Source organism: Labeo rohita, chromosome 3 (assembly GCF_022985175.1).
Source record: "Labeo rohita strain BAU-BD-2019 chromosome 3, IGBB_LRoh.1.0, whole genome shotgun sequence".
In the NCBI taxonomy this organism is placed as follows: Eukaryota; Metazoa; Chordata; class Actinopteri; order Cypriniformes; family Cyprinidae; genus Labeo; species Labeo rohita.
This window is the reverse complement of record NC_066871.1, coordinates 14,177,437-14,199,124: the sequence shown is the minus strand read 5'-3', so window position 1 is coordinate 14,199,124 and position 21,688 is coordinate 14,177,437. Positions and strand designations below refer to the sequence as shown.

General features: G+C 35.9%; 2 protein-coding genes across 3 annotated transcripts; one reads left to right on the top strand and one right to left on the bottom strand.

The window, feature by feature from the left end:
- The first annotated feature begins 3,067 nt into the window (after window positions 1-3,067).
- dus1l (dihydrouridine synthase 1-like (S. cerevisiae)) lies at window positions 3,068-10,921 on the top strand. The gene is made up of 14 exons (XM_051105848.1): window positions 3,068-3,176; window positions 3,502-3,743; window positions 3,874-3,982; window positions 5,093-5,143; window positions 5,460-5,572; window positions 5,756-5,838; window positions 5,921-6,024; window positions 6,105-6,252; window positions 6,631-6,727; window positions 6,858-6,943; window positions 7,145-7,311; window positions 8,838-8,875; window positions 8,988-9,063; window positions 9,757-10,921. Exons 2-14 carry the CDS (start codon window positions 3,507-3,509, stop codon window positions 9,876-9,878), a joined length of 1,431 nt encoding a protein of 476 aa, XP_050961805.1. The 5' UTR covers window positions 3,068-3,176; window positions 3,502-3,506; the 3' UTR covers window positions 9,879-10,921.
- A 265-nt stretch (window positions 10,922-11,186) lies between these two features.
- On the bottom strand, window positions 11,187-21,688 carry gps1 (G protein pathway suppressor 1). Of its 2 annotated transcripts, none has more exons than XM_051105846.1 (14): window positions 21,554-21,688; window positions 19,512-19,604; window positions 17,727-17,908; window positions 17,465-17,629; window positions 17,238-17,373; window positions 16,640-16,717; window positions 16,484-16,544; window positions 16,134-16,219; window positions 15,916-16,010; window positions 15,709-15,814; window positions 15,506-15,586; window positions 14,523-14,660; window positions 14,156-14,307; window positions 11,187-11,611 (listed from the first exon to the last, which is right to left on the bottom strand). In XM_051105846.1, exons 1-14 carry the CDS (start codon window positions 21,584-21,586, stop codon window positions 11,551-11,553), a joined length of 1,467 nt encoding a protein of 488 aa, XP_050961803.1. In that variant the 5' UTR covers window positions 21,587-21,688; the 3' UTR covers window positions 11,187-11,550. The 2 variants fall into 2 exon arrangements, with proteins under 2 accessions (XP_050961803.1, XP_050961804.1); XM_051105847.1 differs by having other exon boundaries at window positions 14,173-14,307.

The window sequence follows — 21,688 nt, the reverse complement described above, 5'->3', positions numbered from 1 at the left end:
TAACATTAATGAAGATTAATAAATAGTGTAGTAAATGTATTGTTCATTGTTCAGTCATGTTAGTTAATACAATAACTAACTACTTAACAAATGACACCTTATGGTAAAGCGTTACCGACATCTTCTAATCATCACAAATATCATTTGAATTCCACTTGACTTGAAATGCACAAGTAAAGCGTTGATATGGAAAAATATTCCGAACGTTATGGAGAAAAACAAATAGCTGTGCAAGGCCATACACTAAAAAATGTACATTTCAAATCAAAGAAAGCACAGTCTTAATGTTTTAGAGTAAAATTAGCACCTGAAAAAGTATGTAAACAATAACAGATTATAAACTTATATTAAAATGAAGCCTATAAGGAAGTGGAAAGAGTCAGTAGTTACAGGAACTTATGCATATAATTACTTATTGATTTCTCATGATTGTTTCCTGCACAGGAACAAATAAAAATGTAATTACATTTATTTAGCCTTAATAAAGCGTCAAATGAAAGCTTTATTTAATTCATATTTTATGAAGTTGTATTTAGAGATGCAGCTGTACAATGTAACATAATGCAGTTAGCTGTCCTGATGTGTTAGGTGAGAGAACAATACTTTTTTATAATCACAAAACAACTATTAACATATAAGTACATTTCTTGGCAAACAGCTTTTTGAAGTATTTTGATCCCCTTGTCTAAAACACCATCAATTTTTTCTCTGATAACGCCCACAGAAGCTGATGTTGTATTCAGTGGAGCATGATTGGCCAGAGCAGAGCCAATGCTTGAAGCTGTATAGATGAGAGTCACATGACTTGAATTACTCAGCTTTCCGTTGCATGTGCTCAGTCACGTTGTGAGCAATGCGCCAGGAAAGTCTGTGAACGCCCACTCTTAACAGCCATACCAGATTTCTACATAAGCTCTAGCTCCAGCACTCTGTATTAGTGCAGTGATAAACAACACTTCGTAAGATCCAAACAGAGGAAACCAAATGCATTCACAACAAAGAGCTGACAAAATTGGAATGTTCTTCTGTAGATTCTAGTTTAACTGGTACTTTCTGTAACAAGTGTTTTCAACAGTGCTCTGTTCACACAAATGTCCTAAAATATGAGGAAACAATCGCATGCCTGTTGACTCTATTATTAATATTGAGAAGTGACAAAATAACATATCACAGGCATTCTGTATTAATGGACAATTATGAAAACAACACATCTCAAAGTATTTCTTAATACATAATGTATTCAACTCAATATGATGTATTCAACAATACATATTTAAAGACTGTATATTAGAAAAAACAAAAATCAATTGAGCATTGATGAGTAAAAAGAAATGTTGTTCATGGTTAATTCTGAATATTCATAATAACTTCTGTCTTATTGTGCTATGACTTCATGAACATGTACATCTGAGATCTCCAATTTTAGTTCATGTTTTTCACAAATAAACCTCCATTGTGACTGAAACAGTATATATATATAGACCAAACTTCATGTTTTTGCAGCAATTTCATTCCTCACTACTTCTGCAAAACTGTTTGTTGACATACTGCAGATATTTAGGACTGTAAGTAGTGTTACTATGTATTACTTAAAGTGTTTTTGTAGCCATATGTTGTTGCAGGAGAAAACTACATCCAAAGGGCTTTTTATCCTAAGGGCCTAATTGTACACTACCATAGTAAACAGCATGTTTAAGGGGCCAAATTACAGAAAATGTACTATTTTTTGTATAATGAATAGTAAAAATAGCAAATAAATGTATATGTAGGTGTGTGCGTGGTTCAGTTATAGGCCTAGCCTATATTATGGGGACAAAATGTCCTCACAAAGATGGCAATATCCAAAATCCTCGTCCTTGTGGAGATTTTTTTGGTCCCTAATACATAATACAGAAGTAAGTTTTTTGGAAAATGCAGAACGTTTTTGTGAGAGGTTTGAGTTTAGGGTAAGATGACAGAAAATACAGTTTGCACTGTATAAAAACCATTACGTCTATGGAGAGTCCATATAAAACATAAGTAAAAAGAAATCTTTTTACATTTCATGTATTTAATAATAACGTCTGTCTTATTCTGCTATACTTAATGAATCTGTCCATCTGAGACCTGCTATTTTAGTTCATGTTTTTCACAAATAAACCTCCATTGTGACTAATGCAGACAAAAAATCCAACTTCATGTCTTTTGTAACAATTTAATTACTCCTTATATATGCAAAACTGTATACATGAGGTTTAGGACAGTAAGTAGTGTTCATATTACTTAGTGTTTTTGTAGCCATATATTGTTGTGGGAGAAAACTACATCCAAGGGGCATGTTTAAGGGCCCAAGGTACTATTTGTTGTATAATGAATAGTATTAAGTGTGTGGTTCAGTTACACCCTACCTTATTGGGACAAAATGTCCCCACAAAGATGGTAGTATCAAAAATCCTTGTCCTTGTGGGGATATTTTTGTTCCCTATAAGGAAACACGCTTATAATTAATACCTAAGTTTTTTGAAAATCTAAAACTGCAGTTTGTACAGTATAAAAACTATGTTTATGGAGAGTCCCGGAAGCCATACCTGTGTGTGTGTCTGTGTAATTGCTTTTTGTTTACTTTGTTTGGTACTTTTATTGAAACGTTGTCTTATTTATCTTCTTAAGTCATCCAAACATCATGTATCTGTTTAATAACTAGAATTCATGGTAAAGACAATAACATCTAACTAAACCGGATAAAAAAAAATAGCTAAGAGAAAGTAATTAGGTCAACACTGACATCTAGTGGTCAATTATAGTACGGAAATAAATGTATTATTTTCACCTAATCTGTAAATAGTTGAATAAAAAAGCGAAACAAAACTGATTTTTACGATTCTGTATTCTAGACTGACTTTCTGAATTAATTTCCTGACGTAAATATGGATGTTACGTACGTTATATACGAACACGATCGTATACAAAGAATATGTCTATACATTATAAACATAACATGACTGATTTTTACATTTTAACAAAAGCATAATATTCAAACCCACTCAGTAGTTATTCCAAGCGGTGTAATGTGTTGTCAAGACCCCCGGAAAAAATCAATAGGATTATTGTTTCCTCACGGATGTATTTGACGGCGACACACACAACAGTTCATGTGCGGCATAGAGCTGCTGTCTGTGGCTAGATCATTACCTACTGTAAGTATTATGCTCTCATCTCACTGCAAACCGTTTTAAAAGAATGACAGCTAATATATAAGCTCTGTCAATGTGTTCGCCTTTCACCTTTTATTCCTTCAAATGTGTAACACAAATCATTCCGTGGTCTCAGGCTAGTTTCTTTTGCTGAAACACATGACCGAAATGTTTAGTAATGAACGCCTTGACAGATTCAGGATTACTAACACTAACGCGTTATGTTAATGTTACGTTTAGGGCGTGCAGTTCAGCTAGGTTTAGACAAGCAAGCAAGTAGTATTCACATCTGTGCATTTTTATAATTTCACGATTTCATCCTGTGTAGGCAGCATGCCGAAGCCCCGTGGGTTCGAGTTCTGGAGGAGCACTCTGAAGGGTGCGCGCTACGTGGTAGCGCCCATGGTGGACCAGAGCGAGCTCGCGTGGAGGCTGCTGAGCCGCAGACATGGCGCAGAGCTCTGCTACACGCCCATGCTGCACGCCCAGGTGTTCGTGAGGGACGCCAACTACCGTCGAGAGAACCTGTACAACGAGGTCAACCAGGAGGACCGACCCCTCATCACACAGGTGGGTCTCTGTGCTGTTTGGCACCACAAGCACGCACCATTCCTCCTGAGGTGACAGGGAGGACTGTGTTCATATGGGATGTGAGGTATTCACTGGAGTGTTTCTTTTTTGTGTTGGTATCTCCATACAGTTCTGTGCCAATGATCCTGAGGTGTTTATTCAGGCTGCTCTACTCGCCCAGGATTACTGTGATGCCATCGATCTGAATTTGGGTTGCCCACAGATGATTGCAAAAAGAGGTACCAAAAGCTGACACTTCATTTCTGTTGTATGTGACTGATGAACCACCGCTCGAAAGATTATTTTCTGGAAAGGATGCATTTACTTGATTTAAAATACAGGAAAAAGCAGTAATATTGTCAAGTATTTATTCTATTTAAAATTACTGTAATAAGTTATCAAAAGATGTTTTTCAAAATTTTTAAATGTTTTACCATCATTAATCCAGTCTTCAGCATTCAGAAATCATTCTAATGTGCTGATTTCTGCTCAAGAAACATTTCGTGTTATTATTATTTTATAATATTTAAAACCGTTGAGTAATTTTTACAGGTTTCTTTGATGAATAGGAAGATGCAAAGATCAGCATTTATCTGAAATAAAAAGCTTTTGTAACATTATGCACTGCACCATTCAAAAGCTTGGAGTCAGTATTTTTTAAATCTTTTTTTTTATTTTTAGTTGGAAGGAAAAAAAATTATAGAAATTTAAATTTTACTTAATACTTAACTTTTAATAATTGTATTTAGCAAGGATGCTTTAAATTGATTATAAGTGATGATCAAGACATAATGTTACAAAAGATTTCTATTTCAGATAAATGCTGTTCTTATGAACTATTTATTCATCAGTGAAACCTGAAAAAAATTCTACTCAGCAGTTTTCAACATACTAATAATAATAAATGTTTTGAGCAGCAAATCAGAATATTATAATGATTTCTGAAGAATCATGTGACTGGAGTAATGATGCTAAAAATTCAGCTTTGAAATCACAGGAATAAATTACATTTTAAAACATTCAAATAGAAAGCAGTTATTTTAAATAGTAAAAATATTTCAAAATGTTACTGTTTTTGCTGTACTGTGAATCAAATAAATGCAGGCTTCTTTTAAAACATTAAAACTTTGACTGGTAGTGTATTAAAATAGAAAAACAGCTGTTTTAAATTGCAACAGTGTTTTACAGTATTGCTGTTTTTATTGTATTTTTGATTTAATAAACTTTTCTCATGAGTGTTTTAACATATGAAGTTTGGCAATATAAATATTTGCTTCTTTTGTTCACTGAAATCTCGAATTTTAGCAAAATACATCCCTGTTATGGCTCATTTTTCAATTCTTTCCTAGGCCATTATGGTGTGTTTCTTCAAGATGAGTGGGACCTTCTTGAGAAAATGAGTAAGTTGTCTTATTTTTTTTTTTTTTTTTTATTTTTTTATATTCATTCATACATTTTTCCAAATTTAACAGAACACTTTATACAATAAGGTTAAAATTTTTCCTCCTTGCTGACAAAATAATTAAACAATAATAAGAATAGCCAATTTAAAAACAAAATATATATAAAAAAAAAAAGGATAAACTTTACAATACACGAATGAGCAATATTATTGTAGGAATAAAAAATGAATAAATACCTAAATAATAAATCTTTAGCTCAGTGCAGATTGAACCATGTAGAGAATGCGTCTTATTCAGGTGCTGTCATTTACAGTTAAACTGGCTGACGAAAAACTCTCCGTGCCCATTACTTGCAAAATCCGGGTCTTCCCTGAGATTGAGAAAACAGTGAAGTATGCCAAAATGCTGGAAAAGGCTGGATGCCAGGTAATGTGTTCCCATTGCTTATTAAATAGCAGATACCTTTGTCTAAAGTACTTGTGGCACAACCATTTGAGCGAGTGAGGTCCCTCCAACCTGGAGGTGATCTGTACATACTTGTTACACCAGCTGTGACCACTACATTACCTCAAACCTCAATCTAATGTGACTCATATATTTTTGAACCAGCTGCTCACAGTTCATGGGAGAACTAAAGATCAAAAGGGGGCTTTGACTGGCATTGCAAGTTGGAAGCACATCAAAGCTGTACGGTAAGAGATACAACACTTGCTGCTGGCACTGACTGTTCTTAGTGTTTTGTCCTGATGGTGTACCTTTATTTTGTTTGTGTAGGGAGGCTGTAAACATTCCTGTTTTCGCCAATGGAAACATCCAGCACCTGAGTGATGTTCAGCGCTGCATGGAGGAGACTGGAGTACATGGTGTCATGAGTGCAGGTAACACTCTCCTCATGCAAAGAGAAGATTCATAAACATACTAGGGCAGAAAGACTCACACTTTGATATTACATTCACAGAAGGGAATCTCCATAATCCTGCCCTGTTTGAAGGCTGTAGTCCGCCTGTGTGGGAGATGTCTGAGGAGTACCTGGAGGTTGTGGAGAAACACCCACCCTGCAGTCTGTCTTTTGTCCGTGCTCACATTTTCAAACTGTGGCACCACACGTATGTTCGTTCACATTTGACACTTGACACCAATGTTTTGCAAAGAAAAAATGTAGCGCAATTTCCACAAAAAAACATGTGGCACAACTGTTTTTGTCATTTGATGCGAGGAATGTTTCTTGAGAATCAAATCAGCATATTAGAATGTTTTCTGAAGGATCATGTGACACTGAAGACTAAAGTAATGATGCTGAAAATTCAGCTTTGCATCACAGGAATAAATTAGAAGCAATTATTTTTAAATTATCATGTTATTACACAATATTACTGTTTTTATTGTGTTATTGATTAAGGCATGCACACATCAAAAAACTGTTAAATTGTATAATATGTATGTCTCTCTTTTTCTTTTTTTTTTTTTTTTTTTTTTTATTATAGCTTACAGATACATCAAGACCTGAGGGAGGAGCTGGCCAAAGCGAAAAACATAGCTGGGATTGCAGAGGTCAACAGACAGCTAAAACAGCGTTGCCAGGTAAAGGAACTTTGTTGATTATAAAATCAGTTTTAGTCCAACTTTATCCTAAAACAGTAAAATGTATTAGGATTATGATAGATTTTAGTTAAATTTAATTTTCTGAATCAGTTGCTTTTTACTGTTATAGGAGGAGATGGCTAAAGATGAATCTGAATGGACTCAGACTGGACTTCCCTTTCCTCACTGGATCTGTCAACCCTACGTCAGACCACCGTGAGGATATGTTTTCAGATTGGGCCTTGTGTGACTGTGAACATGATGATGCCATCGCAATTATAGTATTTCTGTGGTTTCAGCTAAACTGTATAATATCACTCATAATCCTTGAAACTTACTGAATAGGCCATGGTTCAAAGAAATAGAAACTAGTTTGAATCTAACAGTGTTTATGTTGGAATATGGTATATTTTGCAGGCCCAAGGATCCAAACACTGAAAATGGCCAGAAAGCAACAGAAACAAAAGTTGTGAGTGTGAAGAGGGCACTGGAGGACAGCGACGGATCCAATGACTCGCTCTCCAAGAACAAGCTGAAGAAGAAAGCCCGTAACCCCCATAAAAACTTTTCTCCAGAGCTGAAACGTAAGGCAAATTTTTTTCCCCAGTATTTCCCGTGGGAAGTGGGGCTTTTAAGTGACATTGCTAAAACCCTATTGTAATTGTTAGAACGGCCAAGGATCAGCAATCTCCATGTAAAACTGATCATGCAGACCAAACCGTAAGTCGTAGAGACTTAGAAAGGGATGGTAGTACTCACACCGCCGTCACCAAGACTCACCCCAATTGGCCTGATTGGGGTGCTACAGCGATCAAAAGTACGAAATCGCTCTCAACTCCTTAAACCGTCCATCACAGGCTCAAGTGTCTTATGTCGTTGGAATCCTTGGCTCATGCCAAACAAAACGCATGCCAGATTCAATCGTGAGCCTGGTGAAATGTTAGAGTATTTTGTTTTTTCAAAACATATTTTTGCGCACTAGTCCTAGGTTTTTCGTCAGATCCGGAACCAAGCCAGTGCAAAAAGATTCTCTGGAGAGTGAATATCAATACTTATAGAAAAATAATTTAACTTTCGACTCAGAGTCACAAAGGGATGCCAAAACATTCATAAGGGGAGGGGCCATTTTTAGTAAAATGCCCATAGCTCCTGAATGGGATGAGATATCTCCGCCAAACTTAGCTATGTAAGACCTCAATCTAAGGTTACAGGAAAAATTTACGGAGCTTCAGCAGTTTTCAAGGGCGTAGATGACTGTATGCTGCACGGTTTTTCACACATACTCACAATATTTGTATCGTATGATCGAACTCTTGATTCCAGACAACTTTGCCTCTAGAAAACTGCTGTCAATCAAGCCATTTGTTAAATGATTGAGAAGATGTAAAAAACCTACTCTTGCGAACTTGTCCTAGGTTTTTTGCTCAGTCTGGAAAAAAAACACAGCAGTACAATTCTCTAGGTCAGTAATTATCAAAATAAAGGAAAACTCAAAAATTCATTAACCTGATGAGCTCATGCCACAGGTGATTCTAAACAAGTATGCAAGTATGCTTTAAGCATGCAAATTTTAAGGAGATCGGACCACAGCTGGCATTACAACAGTCATAAACGTTAAACAAAACCATCATATTTCAATGGTAAATTACCTGGATTTGCCAGAAATGTTTTTTAAATCATTGATTTAAGTGGTTACAGGCTTGGTAAATGATGTTTTTTTCATTTGTGCTTGAACGAAGGTAGCAATATATTTTTTTTATTTATATTTTCTGTCTTGAGTGTCACATGATCTCTTAAAAATGATTCTAATATGCTGATCATTTCTTATTATCCATGTTGAGAACAGTTCCCTCCCCAATATTTTTGTGGAAACCATGAAATATTTTTTTTCCAGATACTTTGAATAGAAAAACATGTAAACAGAAGTCTTTTTGTAACATTATAAATGTCTGTACTGTCTCTGTTTATCAATTTAACGTGTCCTTTCTGAGTAAAAAATATTAATATTTTTCAAAAACAATATAGACCCCAAACATTTGAACGGTGTGTTATTGAGATATCGGCTAACATTTTTTGATTAACATTGCTTTTACTTATTTGTGTTATGCAGCAAAATACATCAAGTGTGAGCAATGTGGAAACCCTAAAGTAAGACTTTAGATTATTTTTTTCTTTCATCTGACTATTTTAGGGGTATAATGTATTAATTTTTAGAGTGTGTACCATGTACACAATTCATTTTACTCTACTCCATCAACAGGGGAATAAGTGTGTGTTCAACTTGTGCCGTGGCTGCTGCAAGAGGAAGGCTTTCAAGGAAGTGGCTGATTGTCCTGGTTAGTGTATCAACCAGTTGTTTCACTGTGTGTGAACCACAAAGTAACTTGATCAGTAATACTCGCAGTACCTTCACAAGTTGCGTAGTGAACGAGGTAGTTTGGAGATGTTTAGTGACTTAAAAGGATAGTTTACCCAAAACTGAAAATTCTGTCATTAATTACTCACCCTCATGTTTTTCCAAACCTGTAAGACATTCGTTCATCTTCAGAGCACAAATTAAGATACTTTTGATGAAATCTGAGAGCTTTCTGACCCTGCATAGACAGCAACACAACTGACATGTTCAAGGCCCAAAAAGGTAGTAAGAACATCGTTAAAATAGTCCATGTGACATCAGTGGTTTAAACGTAATGTTATGAAGCTAAAAGAATACTTTTTGTGTGCAAAGAAAACAAAAACAACCTTATTCAACAATATCTTCTCTTTCGTGTCAGTCTTTGATGTGCGTTAACGTAGTGTTTAAACCACTGATGTAACTGTCAACAATAAAAACGTTCATTTTTGCGTGAGCTATCCCTTTAAAGAGCCTAATAGAAAGTTACATTAACTTCTAAGAAGGTTTATAATGAAAACACTGTTGTTTTGATGTTATGATTTAGTCTCCTTACCAGCATGTATCTGAATGTATCTAGTAATGTCCTACCAGTTCTACAAGACTAACTGTTTGCTTTCTCATTGTTGGGTTACAGGCCATGGATTGAGATTCAAAACCAAGGCTTTGAAACAGTCTAACTCAGATACGGGTGGTGGACTGACGAATGGGAAGCCCAACAGTCAGACAGTTTCCACTGCAGTCCATGATCCACTGTAAAGCAGACTTGTGTACTGCAAATGGGACACACAGTGACATCTGAGGACACATTACCACTTTACATTGCTGCACTGAATTGGAAGTACAAGACTACAGTTGTGGCCATTACTATTGATATGTGATTTGGATCCATATGACATCAACTGAACTAAACATGCAAAGAAACAGACATAGAAAAAATGTGTAACCTCAATGCTACTGTTACTTAGGCTAGTTCATCTGTAGAGTCATTCTTTACTGTAATGAAGTACCACTTTCTGGACTGCTGTCGGGTGAATAGTTCCATAGTCTTAATATTTTAAGGTCGCTTATTAGAATAGCGTATTTTTATGATCTCTGGGAACGTGGTATATGAAGCAGCCGCTCTGAATGCACAATCCTATACTGCTCCGTGCTCGCTCGAGACGGAGAAGCTGGACTTTTATCTGTGGAAATACACTGATGGACATCTTCACTCACACATTCTTCAAACTGCATTTTTACTATTTATTGTCTTCCGAACTGAAAGATATGGCAGATTTGTATGTTGCAACCACAATCAAACATCTTTGACTTTTAATGCATTTTTACATATTTTTTGAACATGTATATAAATTCACTTTTAATCTGAGATTTCTGTTTCCTTTCCTGTGCAGTCATGATCCTGTATGATCATTGTGACCAGTTCACACACACATACTGACATTTATTTTTACACTACAAAAATTCCTGGCCCAGTAAATAGTTTTTTAAAGACACGGTCTGATTCAGATGCCTTACCCTTATCATTGTACTGCCTTTTATTGTCATTTCAAAAAAGTATGCAGCTCTAGTACAACATTGGTTCAACATAATGACATTTTCTTTTTATTACAGGTCAACATGTATTTTCTTTTTTACACTGTACTTTAAAGCAGGACTCAACTCAGTGCCTTATTCTAAAGATGTGGGACAGTTACTCAGAAACACCCTTGAATGAGACTGTCTTTAACTGTAAATGTGTGTACAGAGCTGTGGTTATTCTGTGGATGTTTTTTTCTCATCAGTTCCTTGGGTAAAACATTTTGGAAATTTTGCTTAAATAAATTTTGAAGTGTTAAAAGTTGCCTTTCTCCTTTCCTAATAATATGACCAAAAACTGAATAGTTTTTAAACATTTCTAAGTATAGTTTATTCAAGGCCATAAAAGCAAAGTCTACCCTCGTCACTGACCAGCTCATGATGATTCACTGGAGAACAGCAGAACACAATACAGAGAAATACAAAATGTTTGAATGAGTCTGATGGCATGTGAATGGGATGGAGAAAGAACCTTTCGGGGTTGAAGCATCTTTTTGAATGTATGTTTATTTTAAAAGCATGTTTTGTGATGAGGTTTCTCAATGTGTAATCAAGGTTTGTCACAAGATACAGAGGAAAGTGCATCCTTTACAAAGAACAACAGGCCAGTACAGCTTAAGTGCCGCGTTTCTCTTTTTATCTTTTTTTCCTTTTCATTTGAGCAACAGGGTGTGCTTGTCTTTAATGCAGACAACAGATATCTTCTTCCCAACTTAAATAAAGTCTTTAGATTGTGATTTTTCTCTCTTCAGCAGGGAAATAATTGATTTCTAAACGGGGGGCCTAAGATGCGGCAGTGGCCCCGTGTACTTTCCTAGGAGAGGCATCTGGTCGAGTCTTCACATGTTGGTGCTCATTCGTGTTTGGCTGTTGGCAGGTGTGAGCTCCCCTTGACTGCCTTCTCTTGGAGGGGACTGCGAAAAGAACGAGAGGGATCAGTGAGAAGCATCACGTAGAGAGGGAAAAACAGACTGGTGAGAGGGAAATGCATGCTGGTGTTCGTGAGGGATGGTGGAGATGAAAACTGAGGTGTAACATATACTTTTTCGAATTCTTATAGCTCTTTTTTAGGGAACACAACCTCAGAAGATCTCAGAGAGCTTACAGTTTTTCCATAAATTATAAAGGAACTTGCATCTAGTTGATTGCCAAAATGCAATAAGCTAGTGGACTGATTTATAGGAATATTCCAGGTTCAATACAAGTTAAGCTCAATCGACAGCATTTGTGGCCAGTGTGTACAGATTACATGTTACTGTATTAAAATGTAATAAGCAGTGTAACTACTTCAATTACTTTATTAAAGTAATCTGATTACATTTGATTACTTTTCTAAATTTCTAACACATTTTTTTTAAATGTTAATCGTTTTGCAACATTTAAAGCAGACAGGGTTACAGTAGTTCTTAACACTGATTACTGTCAGACTTTCGAAATCCTTCATCATTTGAATTAAGATTATAATAATTACATTTTAAAGCGCAGGCACCACAAAAACGGACTTTAGCACCTCTTTTTACTTTGACTGTTCTGATGTTAAATACTGATTTAAAAATATAGTTTAATAGCTATGATACTGTTTGTGAAATCACATCTTTGCATAGATCATAAATCATTTATCGAATAAGCATGTGTTATTCTGTTTCCTAAACTCCTGAAACATCTGCGTCTCATATTTTAGAGCAGTCCATGCAATTTGAAAAAGGAAATCAATTAAATCTGTATGTGTGTGAAAATATTCAGATGTAACCCCCTTTGTAATCATTAACATTTTTCATAAGTAACTAAATTAATTAATTACACATTTTTTCCCCAGTAACTTTAATGGATTACAGTTACATTTACTTTGTAATTAAATTACGTAACTCTATTACATGTAACTACTTACTCCCCCATACTGTTTGTGGCATAATGTTGATTATATATTTAAAAAAAAAAAAAAACGTATGTTTTTTAAAAAAGTTATGCTTTCTAAGCAACAAATTGTATATTGTACATACACTACCATTTAAAAGTTTGGGATTCTAATGTTTTTTTTTTTTTTTAAGAAGTTTTTTATGTTCATCAACGCTGCATTTATTTGATCAAAACAGAGTAAAAAACAGTAATATTGTCAAATATTATTACACTTAAAAATATCTGTTTTTGATTTTAATATATTTAATATTTTATTTCTATGATGGCAAAGCTACATTTACAGCAGCCATTATTTTAGTCTTCAGTGTCACATGATGCTTCAGAAATCATTCTAATATGCTGATTTGCAGCTCAAGAAACGTTTATTATTATTATTATTATTATCATCAATGTTGAGCACAGTTGTGCCGCTTAATTTTGTGAAAACACTGTTTTTTGTTTTTTTTTCCAGAACTCTTTGGTGAATAGAAAGTTAAAAGAAAAGCATCTACTTACACCAAACTTTAACATTTTTGGATTGGCCCCATTAATTTCTTTTGAAATTGCCTCACTGTGACCCAGATTGCCTTCTTTTTCTTTTTTTAAAGAGAGACACAAGTGCTGTTGATTGAGATAAACCTAAAATGATCTCAGAATATTCATATAATGGGACACTTCACCCAAAAATTACATTTCTGTCATAATTTAGTCACCCTCAGGTCATTCCAAACCTTCATTCTTCTTCCGAACACAAATTAAGATATTTTTGATGAAATCCGAGAGCTTTCTGATCCTGCATAGATGGCAATGTAATTCAAATGTTCCTAGACCCAAAAACGTAATAAAGATATTGTTAAAAAAGTCGATGTGACAGTGGTTCAATCGTAATTTCATGAAGCTATGAGAAAACTTTTTGTGCACAAAGAAAACTGAAATAATTGTTCTCTTCTGTGTCACCATCCCCTGTCATGTTAAAAATTGCCACCAAAGAGAAGAAACTGTTCAATAAAGTAGTTATTTTTGTTTTCTTTGTGCACAAAAAGTATTCTTGTAGCTTCATAACATTACAGTTGAACCACTGATGTCACATGGACTATTTTAACAAATAACCTTTCTGGGCCTTGAACGTGTCAGTTGCGTTGCTTTCTATGCAAGTTCAGAAAGCTCCTAAAATAAAATAAATATCATAATTTGTGTTCTGAAGATGAACGAAGGTCTTACGGGTTTGGAACGACATAAGGGTGAGTAATGAATGACAGAATTTTCATTTTTGGGTGGAATAACCATTTAACATTCACTTTTGTAGTATAAAACTCACATGCAGATCACTTGTAAGTGCAGTAATACGGCCGAGTCATATCAGTATTAAGAAAACTGCTTCATCTTACAGCATCACAATGACGCAGATCCTCAGATGTGTTACTGCCTTAATAAATTCAGCGCTTTCATACTGACTTATGAATTTGGAGGAGAGTAAGAGCTCTGAGACACTCATGCTGAAGGGAAGGTGATGGTTTAGGTGATGGTGAGGTGAAGAACAGAGCAGAGCGAGGACACGTTACCCTGGGGACCCTGTTACCTTGACGTGTATCTGATTACGAAGCACAGCCGCCCGCAGGATCATGGCTTTCGCTCGTCTCTGGAACTCTTTGCCCATCTGTAGAGACTTCTCAAAAGTTGTGCTTCTCTGATCCACGTCCCTGGCATACAGGATCTACAAACACAGTTTCAGTTCATATGTTACACTCAAGTTTTAATGCATGATCTTAACCAAAGGCTGTTTCTAGAACAGTCCCTTGCTTTAGCCAAAAAAAGATGTAAAGTATTGATACAAAATCAGCTAATGCATTTAAGCTTAGCAACAAAAATAGGAAACAATGTTCCTGAAAGAGAAATGTCAGGGTGACAAATGAGAGTGTGCAGCCCTGCCTTGCTGTGGGAGTCGATACGAGCATTGATCAGGCCCTCCAGGATCAGCTGGGTCAGTTCATCCTCCAGAGCTGCCACTGTGGTATTAAAGGCCACGGCCATTTTGTTCATGTCTGCTGACACATAGGGGCTAAAGTACTGCCCGAGGGGAATAAAAGACAAAGTTTATAAATTGGTCATGTAAGTACAATTATGTTACTACTTTAGGAGCCAATATTATCTTATAGTCAACTTTAACTCACATTCAGCATTCATATCAATACAACTATATCAAATAGGGCTTAAAGGGACAGTTCACCCAAAAATAAAAATTCTGTCATTAATTACTATTCCACCTCATACCATTCCAAACAAGTAAGACCTTCGCTCACCTTCGGAACACAAATTAAGATCTTTTTGATTAAATCTGAGAGCTTTCAGACTCCTCCAGAGAGCAATGTAATTAAAATGTTTCCAGACCCAGAAATTTTTGCTTTCTTTGCGTACAAAAAGTATTCTTGTAGCTTCATGAAATTACGGTTGAACCACTGATGTCACAGAATATAATATTAACAATGTTCTCACTATGTTTCTGAGTCTGGGAACATTTCAGTTACACTGCTGTCTATGGAAGGTCAGGAAGCTCTCGGATTTCATCAAAAATATTTTAATATTTTATCAGTCCATTATATGGAGAAAAATGCTGAAATGTTTTCCTCAAAAAACAAAATTTCTTTACGACTGTAGAAAGAAAGACATGAACATCTTGGATGACAATGGGGTGAGTACATTGTATGTGAATCTTTGTTTTGGAAGTGGACTTCTCCTTTAAACACCACTGTCATGAATTCTACTGATATAAAGAAACAATTCACCCAAAAATTAAAATTCTGTCATCATTTACTCATCCAATTGTTATTTTTGGATAATCTGATTTTAAAGCAATAGTTTAAGTAGAATAAAAATAAAATTCATAGACCAAAACCACATATTCCTTTACATACCTGTATGAGGGCTCTGTTCCTGATTTGTGTGTACAGTGTTCTTACATGAGGGGCCAGATACATGTCTAGGAGGAGATTATCCTATAATTCAGAAATAAAACACTTCAATATCACAATAACTCAAAAATGATAAAAGCAATAATCAGTGTCTGAAACTTTGCTATATCAAAACCTAGGAACTGAACACACATCAATAAACTCACCTTCATTTCATCCAGCATTTTCAGACAAGATGCATACTTTGACTCGTAAAACTTGAAGATAATATCACGGACTTGTGGTTCCAACTCTAAAAATAATTTAAAGGAGCTAAAAAACAAAAGGAGAGTAAAATTAAATCAGTGAGGTTTTATTCCAATCTATCACTTGTGTTGATTAAGACACCTAGATTGAAGGTGCAGAAAGTTCACCTGCTTGAGATGACATTTCGCTGCAGTTCCTGTCTGTCGAATGTAGCCAGGGCACACAGCCCCCCGTACACTGCTACATTACTGGGGGAAAGTAGCTAAAGAGCAAACAGAGCATCTCATTACATGCTGTATGAAAAACACTGCATCTTATTCACCTTTAACAATATTATTAGAAATATCTGGTGTGGCATTAGAACAAGGCTGAAAATGACACCAACCTCAGGGAAGTCGCAGTGGTCAAAGGAGGCTTGCAGGAAGCACTTGGCAGCCGGTTTATACTTTCTTGAGGCAAGTTCTGCCAATCCTATTGTCACAAGAGAGAGATGAGGATATCAAATCACAAGAAAGGTCAAAACCATTTTTATATGACTTGTACAAATCACAGCAATTGACTAAAAATGTGAACACAATAATACTACAGTACTGCAAGTACTCAATACATTACAATCTCAATACATTATTAACAATTTTGAATATGTATACACAATGTAAAATTATACTAAAATGATTCAGCATGCATCTACATTTCAACAGAAAAATACACATGCAATACAAATAATGTACTTGCCTGCAGCACATTTCAGTTTGGTTAGAACAGCTTGGTTTTGACTATCTCTCTCTCCTCGTTGCTGTGTATTGCAGAGATACACAAAAATTATAATTGTAGATTCATTCTCTTGAAATTTCTCTCGACTCTGTAAAGCAGAATGAAGTTTCTACCTACCTCTGCTATCTCTGGAGTGGATTCAGCCTTGCTGACGTAGCTAAGTACATGGGACCAGTTTTGGAGGTAAACGCTAACCTATAAAATATTCAGGTTGTTTGGATGAGAAAACTGAATTTTTAAGCTATCCGCAACAAAAAGATTCATAAGTGTAATGCAGAAAATTCAGTCATATGCAAGCTAAATTTTGCTTTAAGCAAAAATAAAAAAATCTGTATGTACTTTCATGAATATTGTATCATCATTAAAGGGATAGTTGACCCAAAAATAAGTATTTTTGTCATTAATTACCCTCATGTCGTTCCAAACCTTTAAGTCCTACGCTCATCTTCAGAACACAAATTAAGATATTTTTGATGAAATCTGAGAGCTGTCTGACCCTGCATAGACAGCAATGCAATTACTACGTTCAAGACTCAGAAAGGTAATAAGGACATTGCTGTCTATGCAGGGTCAGAAAGCTCTCGGATTTCATCAGAAATATCTTAATTTAAGTTTTGAAGATGAACGAAGGTCTAACGGGTTTGGAATGATATGAGGGTGAGCAATTAATGACAGAATTTTCATTTTTGGGTGAACTAACCCTTTAAATACATACCTTGATTACATTAAGACACATGTTGATGACATGCTTGGCGCTAGTGCAGTAGTCTCTGGCTCGGGAGTAGCATTTCAGGGCATTGCTAAGGTCACCACAGTCAAGGTAATGATCTCCAAGGTCATCATGACCCCTCCTAAACACATGCAGATGTAAAAAATAATCTATGTAAAAAAGCCAGTGCAACAGAGTCAATAAAAAAGGGGAAACATTCAGTCTGGCCTTACCTTATGCTTTCTTTGATGGAGTTTCCCTTATAGTTCTTAAGGTCGGTGTCCAGCTTCTCCAGTTTGAGCAGGGCTTTTTTTCTGGTGGATTCTGCCCAGGCTGTGTCGAGAGGAGGGGGTTCAACTGCCCCCTCCGGTACCGCATCTGGGACACCTTGCACATCCCTGCATTGACACAAATATTTTAAGTACAAACTTAGTCATGTAATGTTTCCATAAGGAAACCATGTAAGGTTGCAGAAAAGAAAAGAACTTGAATTGCCTTGTGGCTTCAGTGAGTTTGCGATGGATTTCTTCATAGACATCAACATTAAAGGTTCTTTGGACAAAGGACAGGGCCATCTTCAGTGCTTCCACTCGTAGCTGGGGGCAGTGGTCTGCAATAAACTGCAGCCTCTCGATCCTCATCAGCCCACTGTAGCTGGAGGCATACTGCTCTAGATCCTGTGCAAAGAAATAAAATTGCGTCCATCCAAGTTAGGGCTGGATAATAATTCAATATCAATATATATATTTTTTAGTAACGGTAATATAATTTTTAAACATTTCTGATATTTCGATATACATTACCAGTGTTTTTCATACATTAATTTATTTGTGGTGATTGACTTCGTTGAATAATCATGAGCACTGCACATTTCAAAATCAAAACGCAGCGCGGGTGTTTTATATGAATGTATTTTTGAAGGAAACTGACTGTCTTCAGAAAAGTTTCGATGGCATTCTCATTTTATCTGATCAAGTAGCATTTATGAGCGCAGTGCTGCTTTGTACAGCCATTACCGGGAAAAGCGCCGTTTCTACCGCTCAAAAAGCGCATCCTGCTGGCAGAGAATGAATCTGCATTTTCAATAAGCCCATCCCCAGAAGGCCTGTTATAGTTTAAAATTAGTGATATTCACTAATAAGACAGTCTTATGTTTGTTTGATAGTGATTTCATATTTCTTGTTTGTAGGCTAAATACAAATAAAAGGTAAACATGTATTTTTTTGTACTGTTTTTATTACTAAAATATTATATAGTTTTATAGAAGGAGGTTTCATAGACTTGGAAAATTCATATTTCAGAGGTTTGTAAGTACAGACATCTGTTGTGGGCGTTCTCAGTTTTTTAGAGGCTTTTTTAAATACTGCTCATATCGATATCGGAATTATATTGTATCGTCCGAAATTAAAAAAATACATCAGGATATAAATTTTGCCAATATTGTCCACCCCTAAACCAACTCCCAAAAAAGGTTGTGACACGTTATATTAGCACCATGTTGATTTTCAAACATTATGACAGATGCTCATTTCCCCCATTTTTGTACTTAAACTGATTAAGTGAGCTTAGACAAGGGTAATGATAAATCAGTGTTGTTACTGTTTAAACCAAAACCACTAAACTAAACATGATTGAAATAAAGCTGAAATAATGCATACATTTCAGATGAAAAATTTTAAAAATTAGATCTGTTGCCTTGGAAGCAATAATAAAAGTAAAAAATGAAAAGAAAAGTATTAAAATGACTAAAACCTTAGTTAAAATAAATTAAAGCTAAATGGAAATGTTAAAAATAGATGCTAATAAAATTACAAAAGGATGTAAAATCACTAAAGCTAACAGTAAAATTACATAAAGTATTCAACTAATCATTTTATAATATGAATAAATACTATAAAAATATTGAAGCAATACGAAAATAACACTGAGGTAAATACTGATGACACTAATAATTTAATGTCAAATGTAATCTTTAGCAAATCTCAAAACGGATATCTTTTGTGCTTTAAATAATGATCCTGTGATGTCTAAATGCCCATGTAGTATTTTATTTATTTTTAACATAAATTTATTATAATATACAATTTTAATATCAGCCATTTACTGGTTACTGTCTGAAATCTCTTCCAAAAAGAACAACTTTTTCTGTGATTCAGAAAATTATCAAAACACCAAGAGACTTGGTCTGCATGATTTTTTTGTTAAAAACATTTAAAATGTAAAAATAAAGAGTCAATGATGTACAAAAGCGAGTTCACAATTGTATACATTGATACATACCAATGTCGGGTTTTCCACAACATAGTTGGTGTCAGGCGCATTCTGCTGGTCTTCCTGAGGGTCAGCATCTATCTGCATGGGCTCTACAGACCCCTGTCAATACAGGAAACACCAAGTTTAACACTCTGCGCTGGAGGAATGCAGTCAAATGTAGGCGACGTAAACAAAACCATTCACTTTGAGGAACTGCTATCCTTACCACCAAACAAATCTTGTGTGGAAATAAAAACATAATACCACAACACTGAGTATCAGCTCCAAGGCTTTCAGATGGCTTCACATCCTATCTGCCTTCATTGTGCGGTTACCTGCTGGGAGTATGACGAGGAGCTTGAGCTGTACGGATTGAATCCGGTAGTAAATTCCATGAATAGATCAGAAACGCCTCTTTGAATGTTGACGCTCAGCTCAACCCACGAGGACGAGGCTGATCTGACTGGCAAATTCAAGCCTTCCCTGATCCTGCCCTGAACCTGCCCTTCAGCATCCTGCTGACCTGACTGAAAATTCTCCTGCAAGAAGGCGGATGCTTATAAAAATCACACTGGGGCGACAGCAGCTTCGAGACAAGTCAAAGTTGTTGAAATGAAAATATAAATGTGACCCTGGACCACAAAACCAGCCTTAAGGGTCCATTTGACTAAATAAATAAGCATTTCATTGATGTATGGTTTGTTAGGATAGGACAATATTTGGCTGAGATACAACTACTTGAAAATCTGGAATCTGAGGGTGCAAAAAAATCTAAATATTGAGAAAATTGCCTTTAAAGCTGTCCAGATGACGTTCTTAGCAATGCATATTACTAACGAAAAATTAAGTTTTGATATATTTACGGTAGGAAATTTACAAAATATCTTCATGGAACATGATCTTTACTTAATACCCTAATGATTTTTGGCATAAAAGAAAAATGTATAATTTTGACCCATACAATGTATGTGCTACTTATGACTGGTTTTGTGGTCCAGAGTCACAAATAAAAACCAAACAAAAGGAAGAATGTTTCTACATTATAAGATGAAAAAAGTAGCAGCGACAAGTAAAAACTGGCTTTTTACATGCAACATTTTGATGCAGGTTTGTAACCATAAAAGACACTGAGAGGGGAAACTTCCCTATTTCATCTCATTAGTCAAATATTTTGATTTTTCAAAGACAGATTCTGTAAAATAGCATTATTCCACTCATCTCAAAAAAGCGGTTACATCACTGACCACATTTGCTCTCCTACACCCAACATTTTTATGACTTCAAAACACTGCATTATATGACCTGGTCTGTCACTCTTGATTAACTACATTATAACGCATAACTGGCAGTCTAATATAACAGAACATGTCGAGGGTTTCTAAAATTAAAATACTGCTCAATAAAATATGAGCAGCTGCATAGTGATTAATCATTTTGTTGAAGTGAGCTAGATCAGGCTCAAATTGAAATCTTCAGAGCTCTATAGTCATCTCTACAAGCAAATGATGGAGGCTGTGTCTCAAAACCTAGTCAGCTGCCTACCTAGCCAGTACTCTAGAGCATCAAATTAATTTCTAGAACACATAAACCCTGACTAAAATGCTTTCTAGCCAGGCGACGTACTGTGTTTTGAGACAGCCTGGATTTCCAGCACACTGGCTAAGTGATACAAAACAGACAGCTTGCTAACGAGATAGCTTGCTAAATACACTTAGCCGGCTAAAGAAAGTTTCTACCCAAGTGTTTCACAAACAAGCCCAAGAAAACCTACTGGACCGCGTTCGGTGTAAACCAAAACAGCTCTATTGAATGTATTCATTGTCGAAACTACACTGGTGTCGCTTCTCGGGCGGACAGAGGCGAGCTGCCGCTAAACTTGAGAAGTGCCTGTCGCGTCCTGAGGGCCGCTCTGACTTACGAGCTCATGCTAGACGAGCTAACAGCTCCCAACGGCTGTGAGAGGTGAGGAATTAACGCTGTAAACATAGGTACTTCAGCTCGGTGTGCTTCTTCTACCTGCTCTCGTGTTGTGGAAGATGACGAAAAGGCATTTAAAGGCGCTAATTTACCTGAAAGTTAAAGACCTGCACGGGTAGTGGCATCTCCTCCTCCTCTGCAGAAACAGAGCACACAAACACATCCGGGGCATGAGAGTGTGCGTAGTCGACGTCTTGCAGCGCGGAGACGTCACTACCTTGACACTT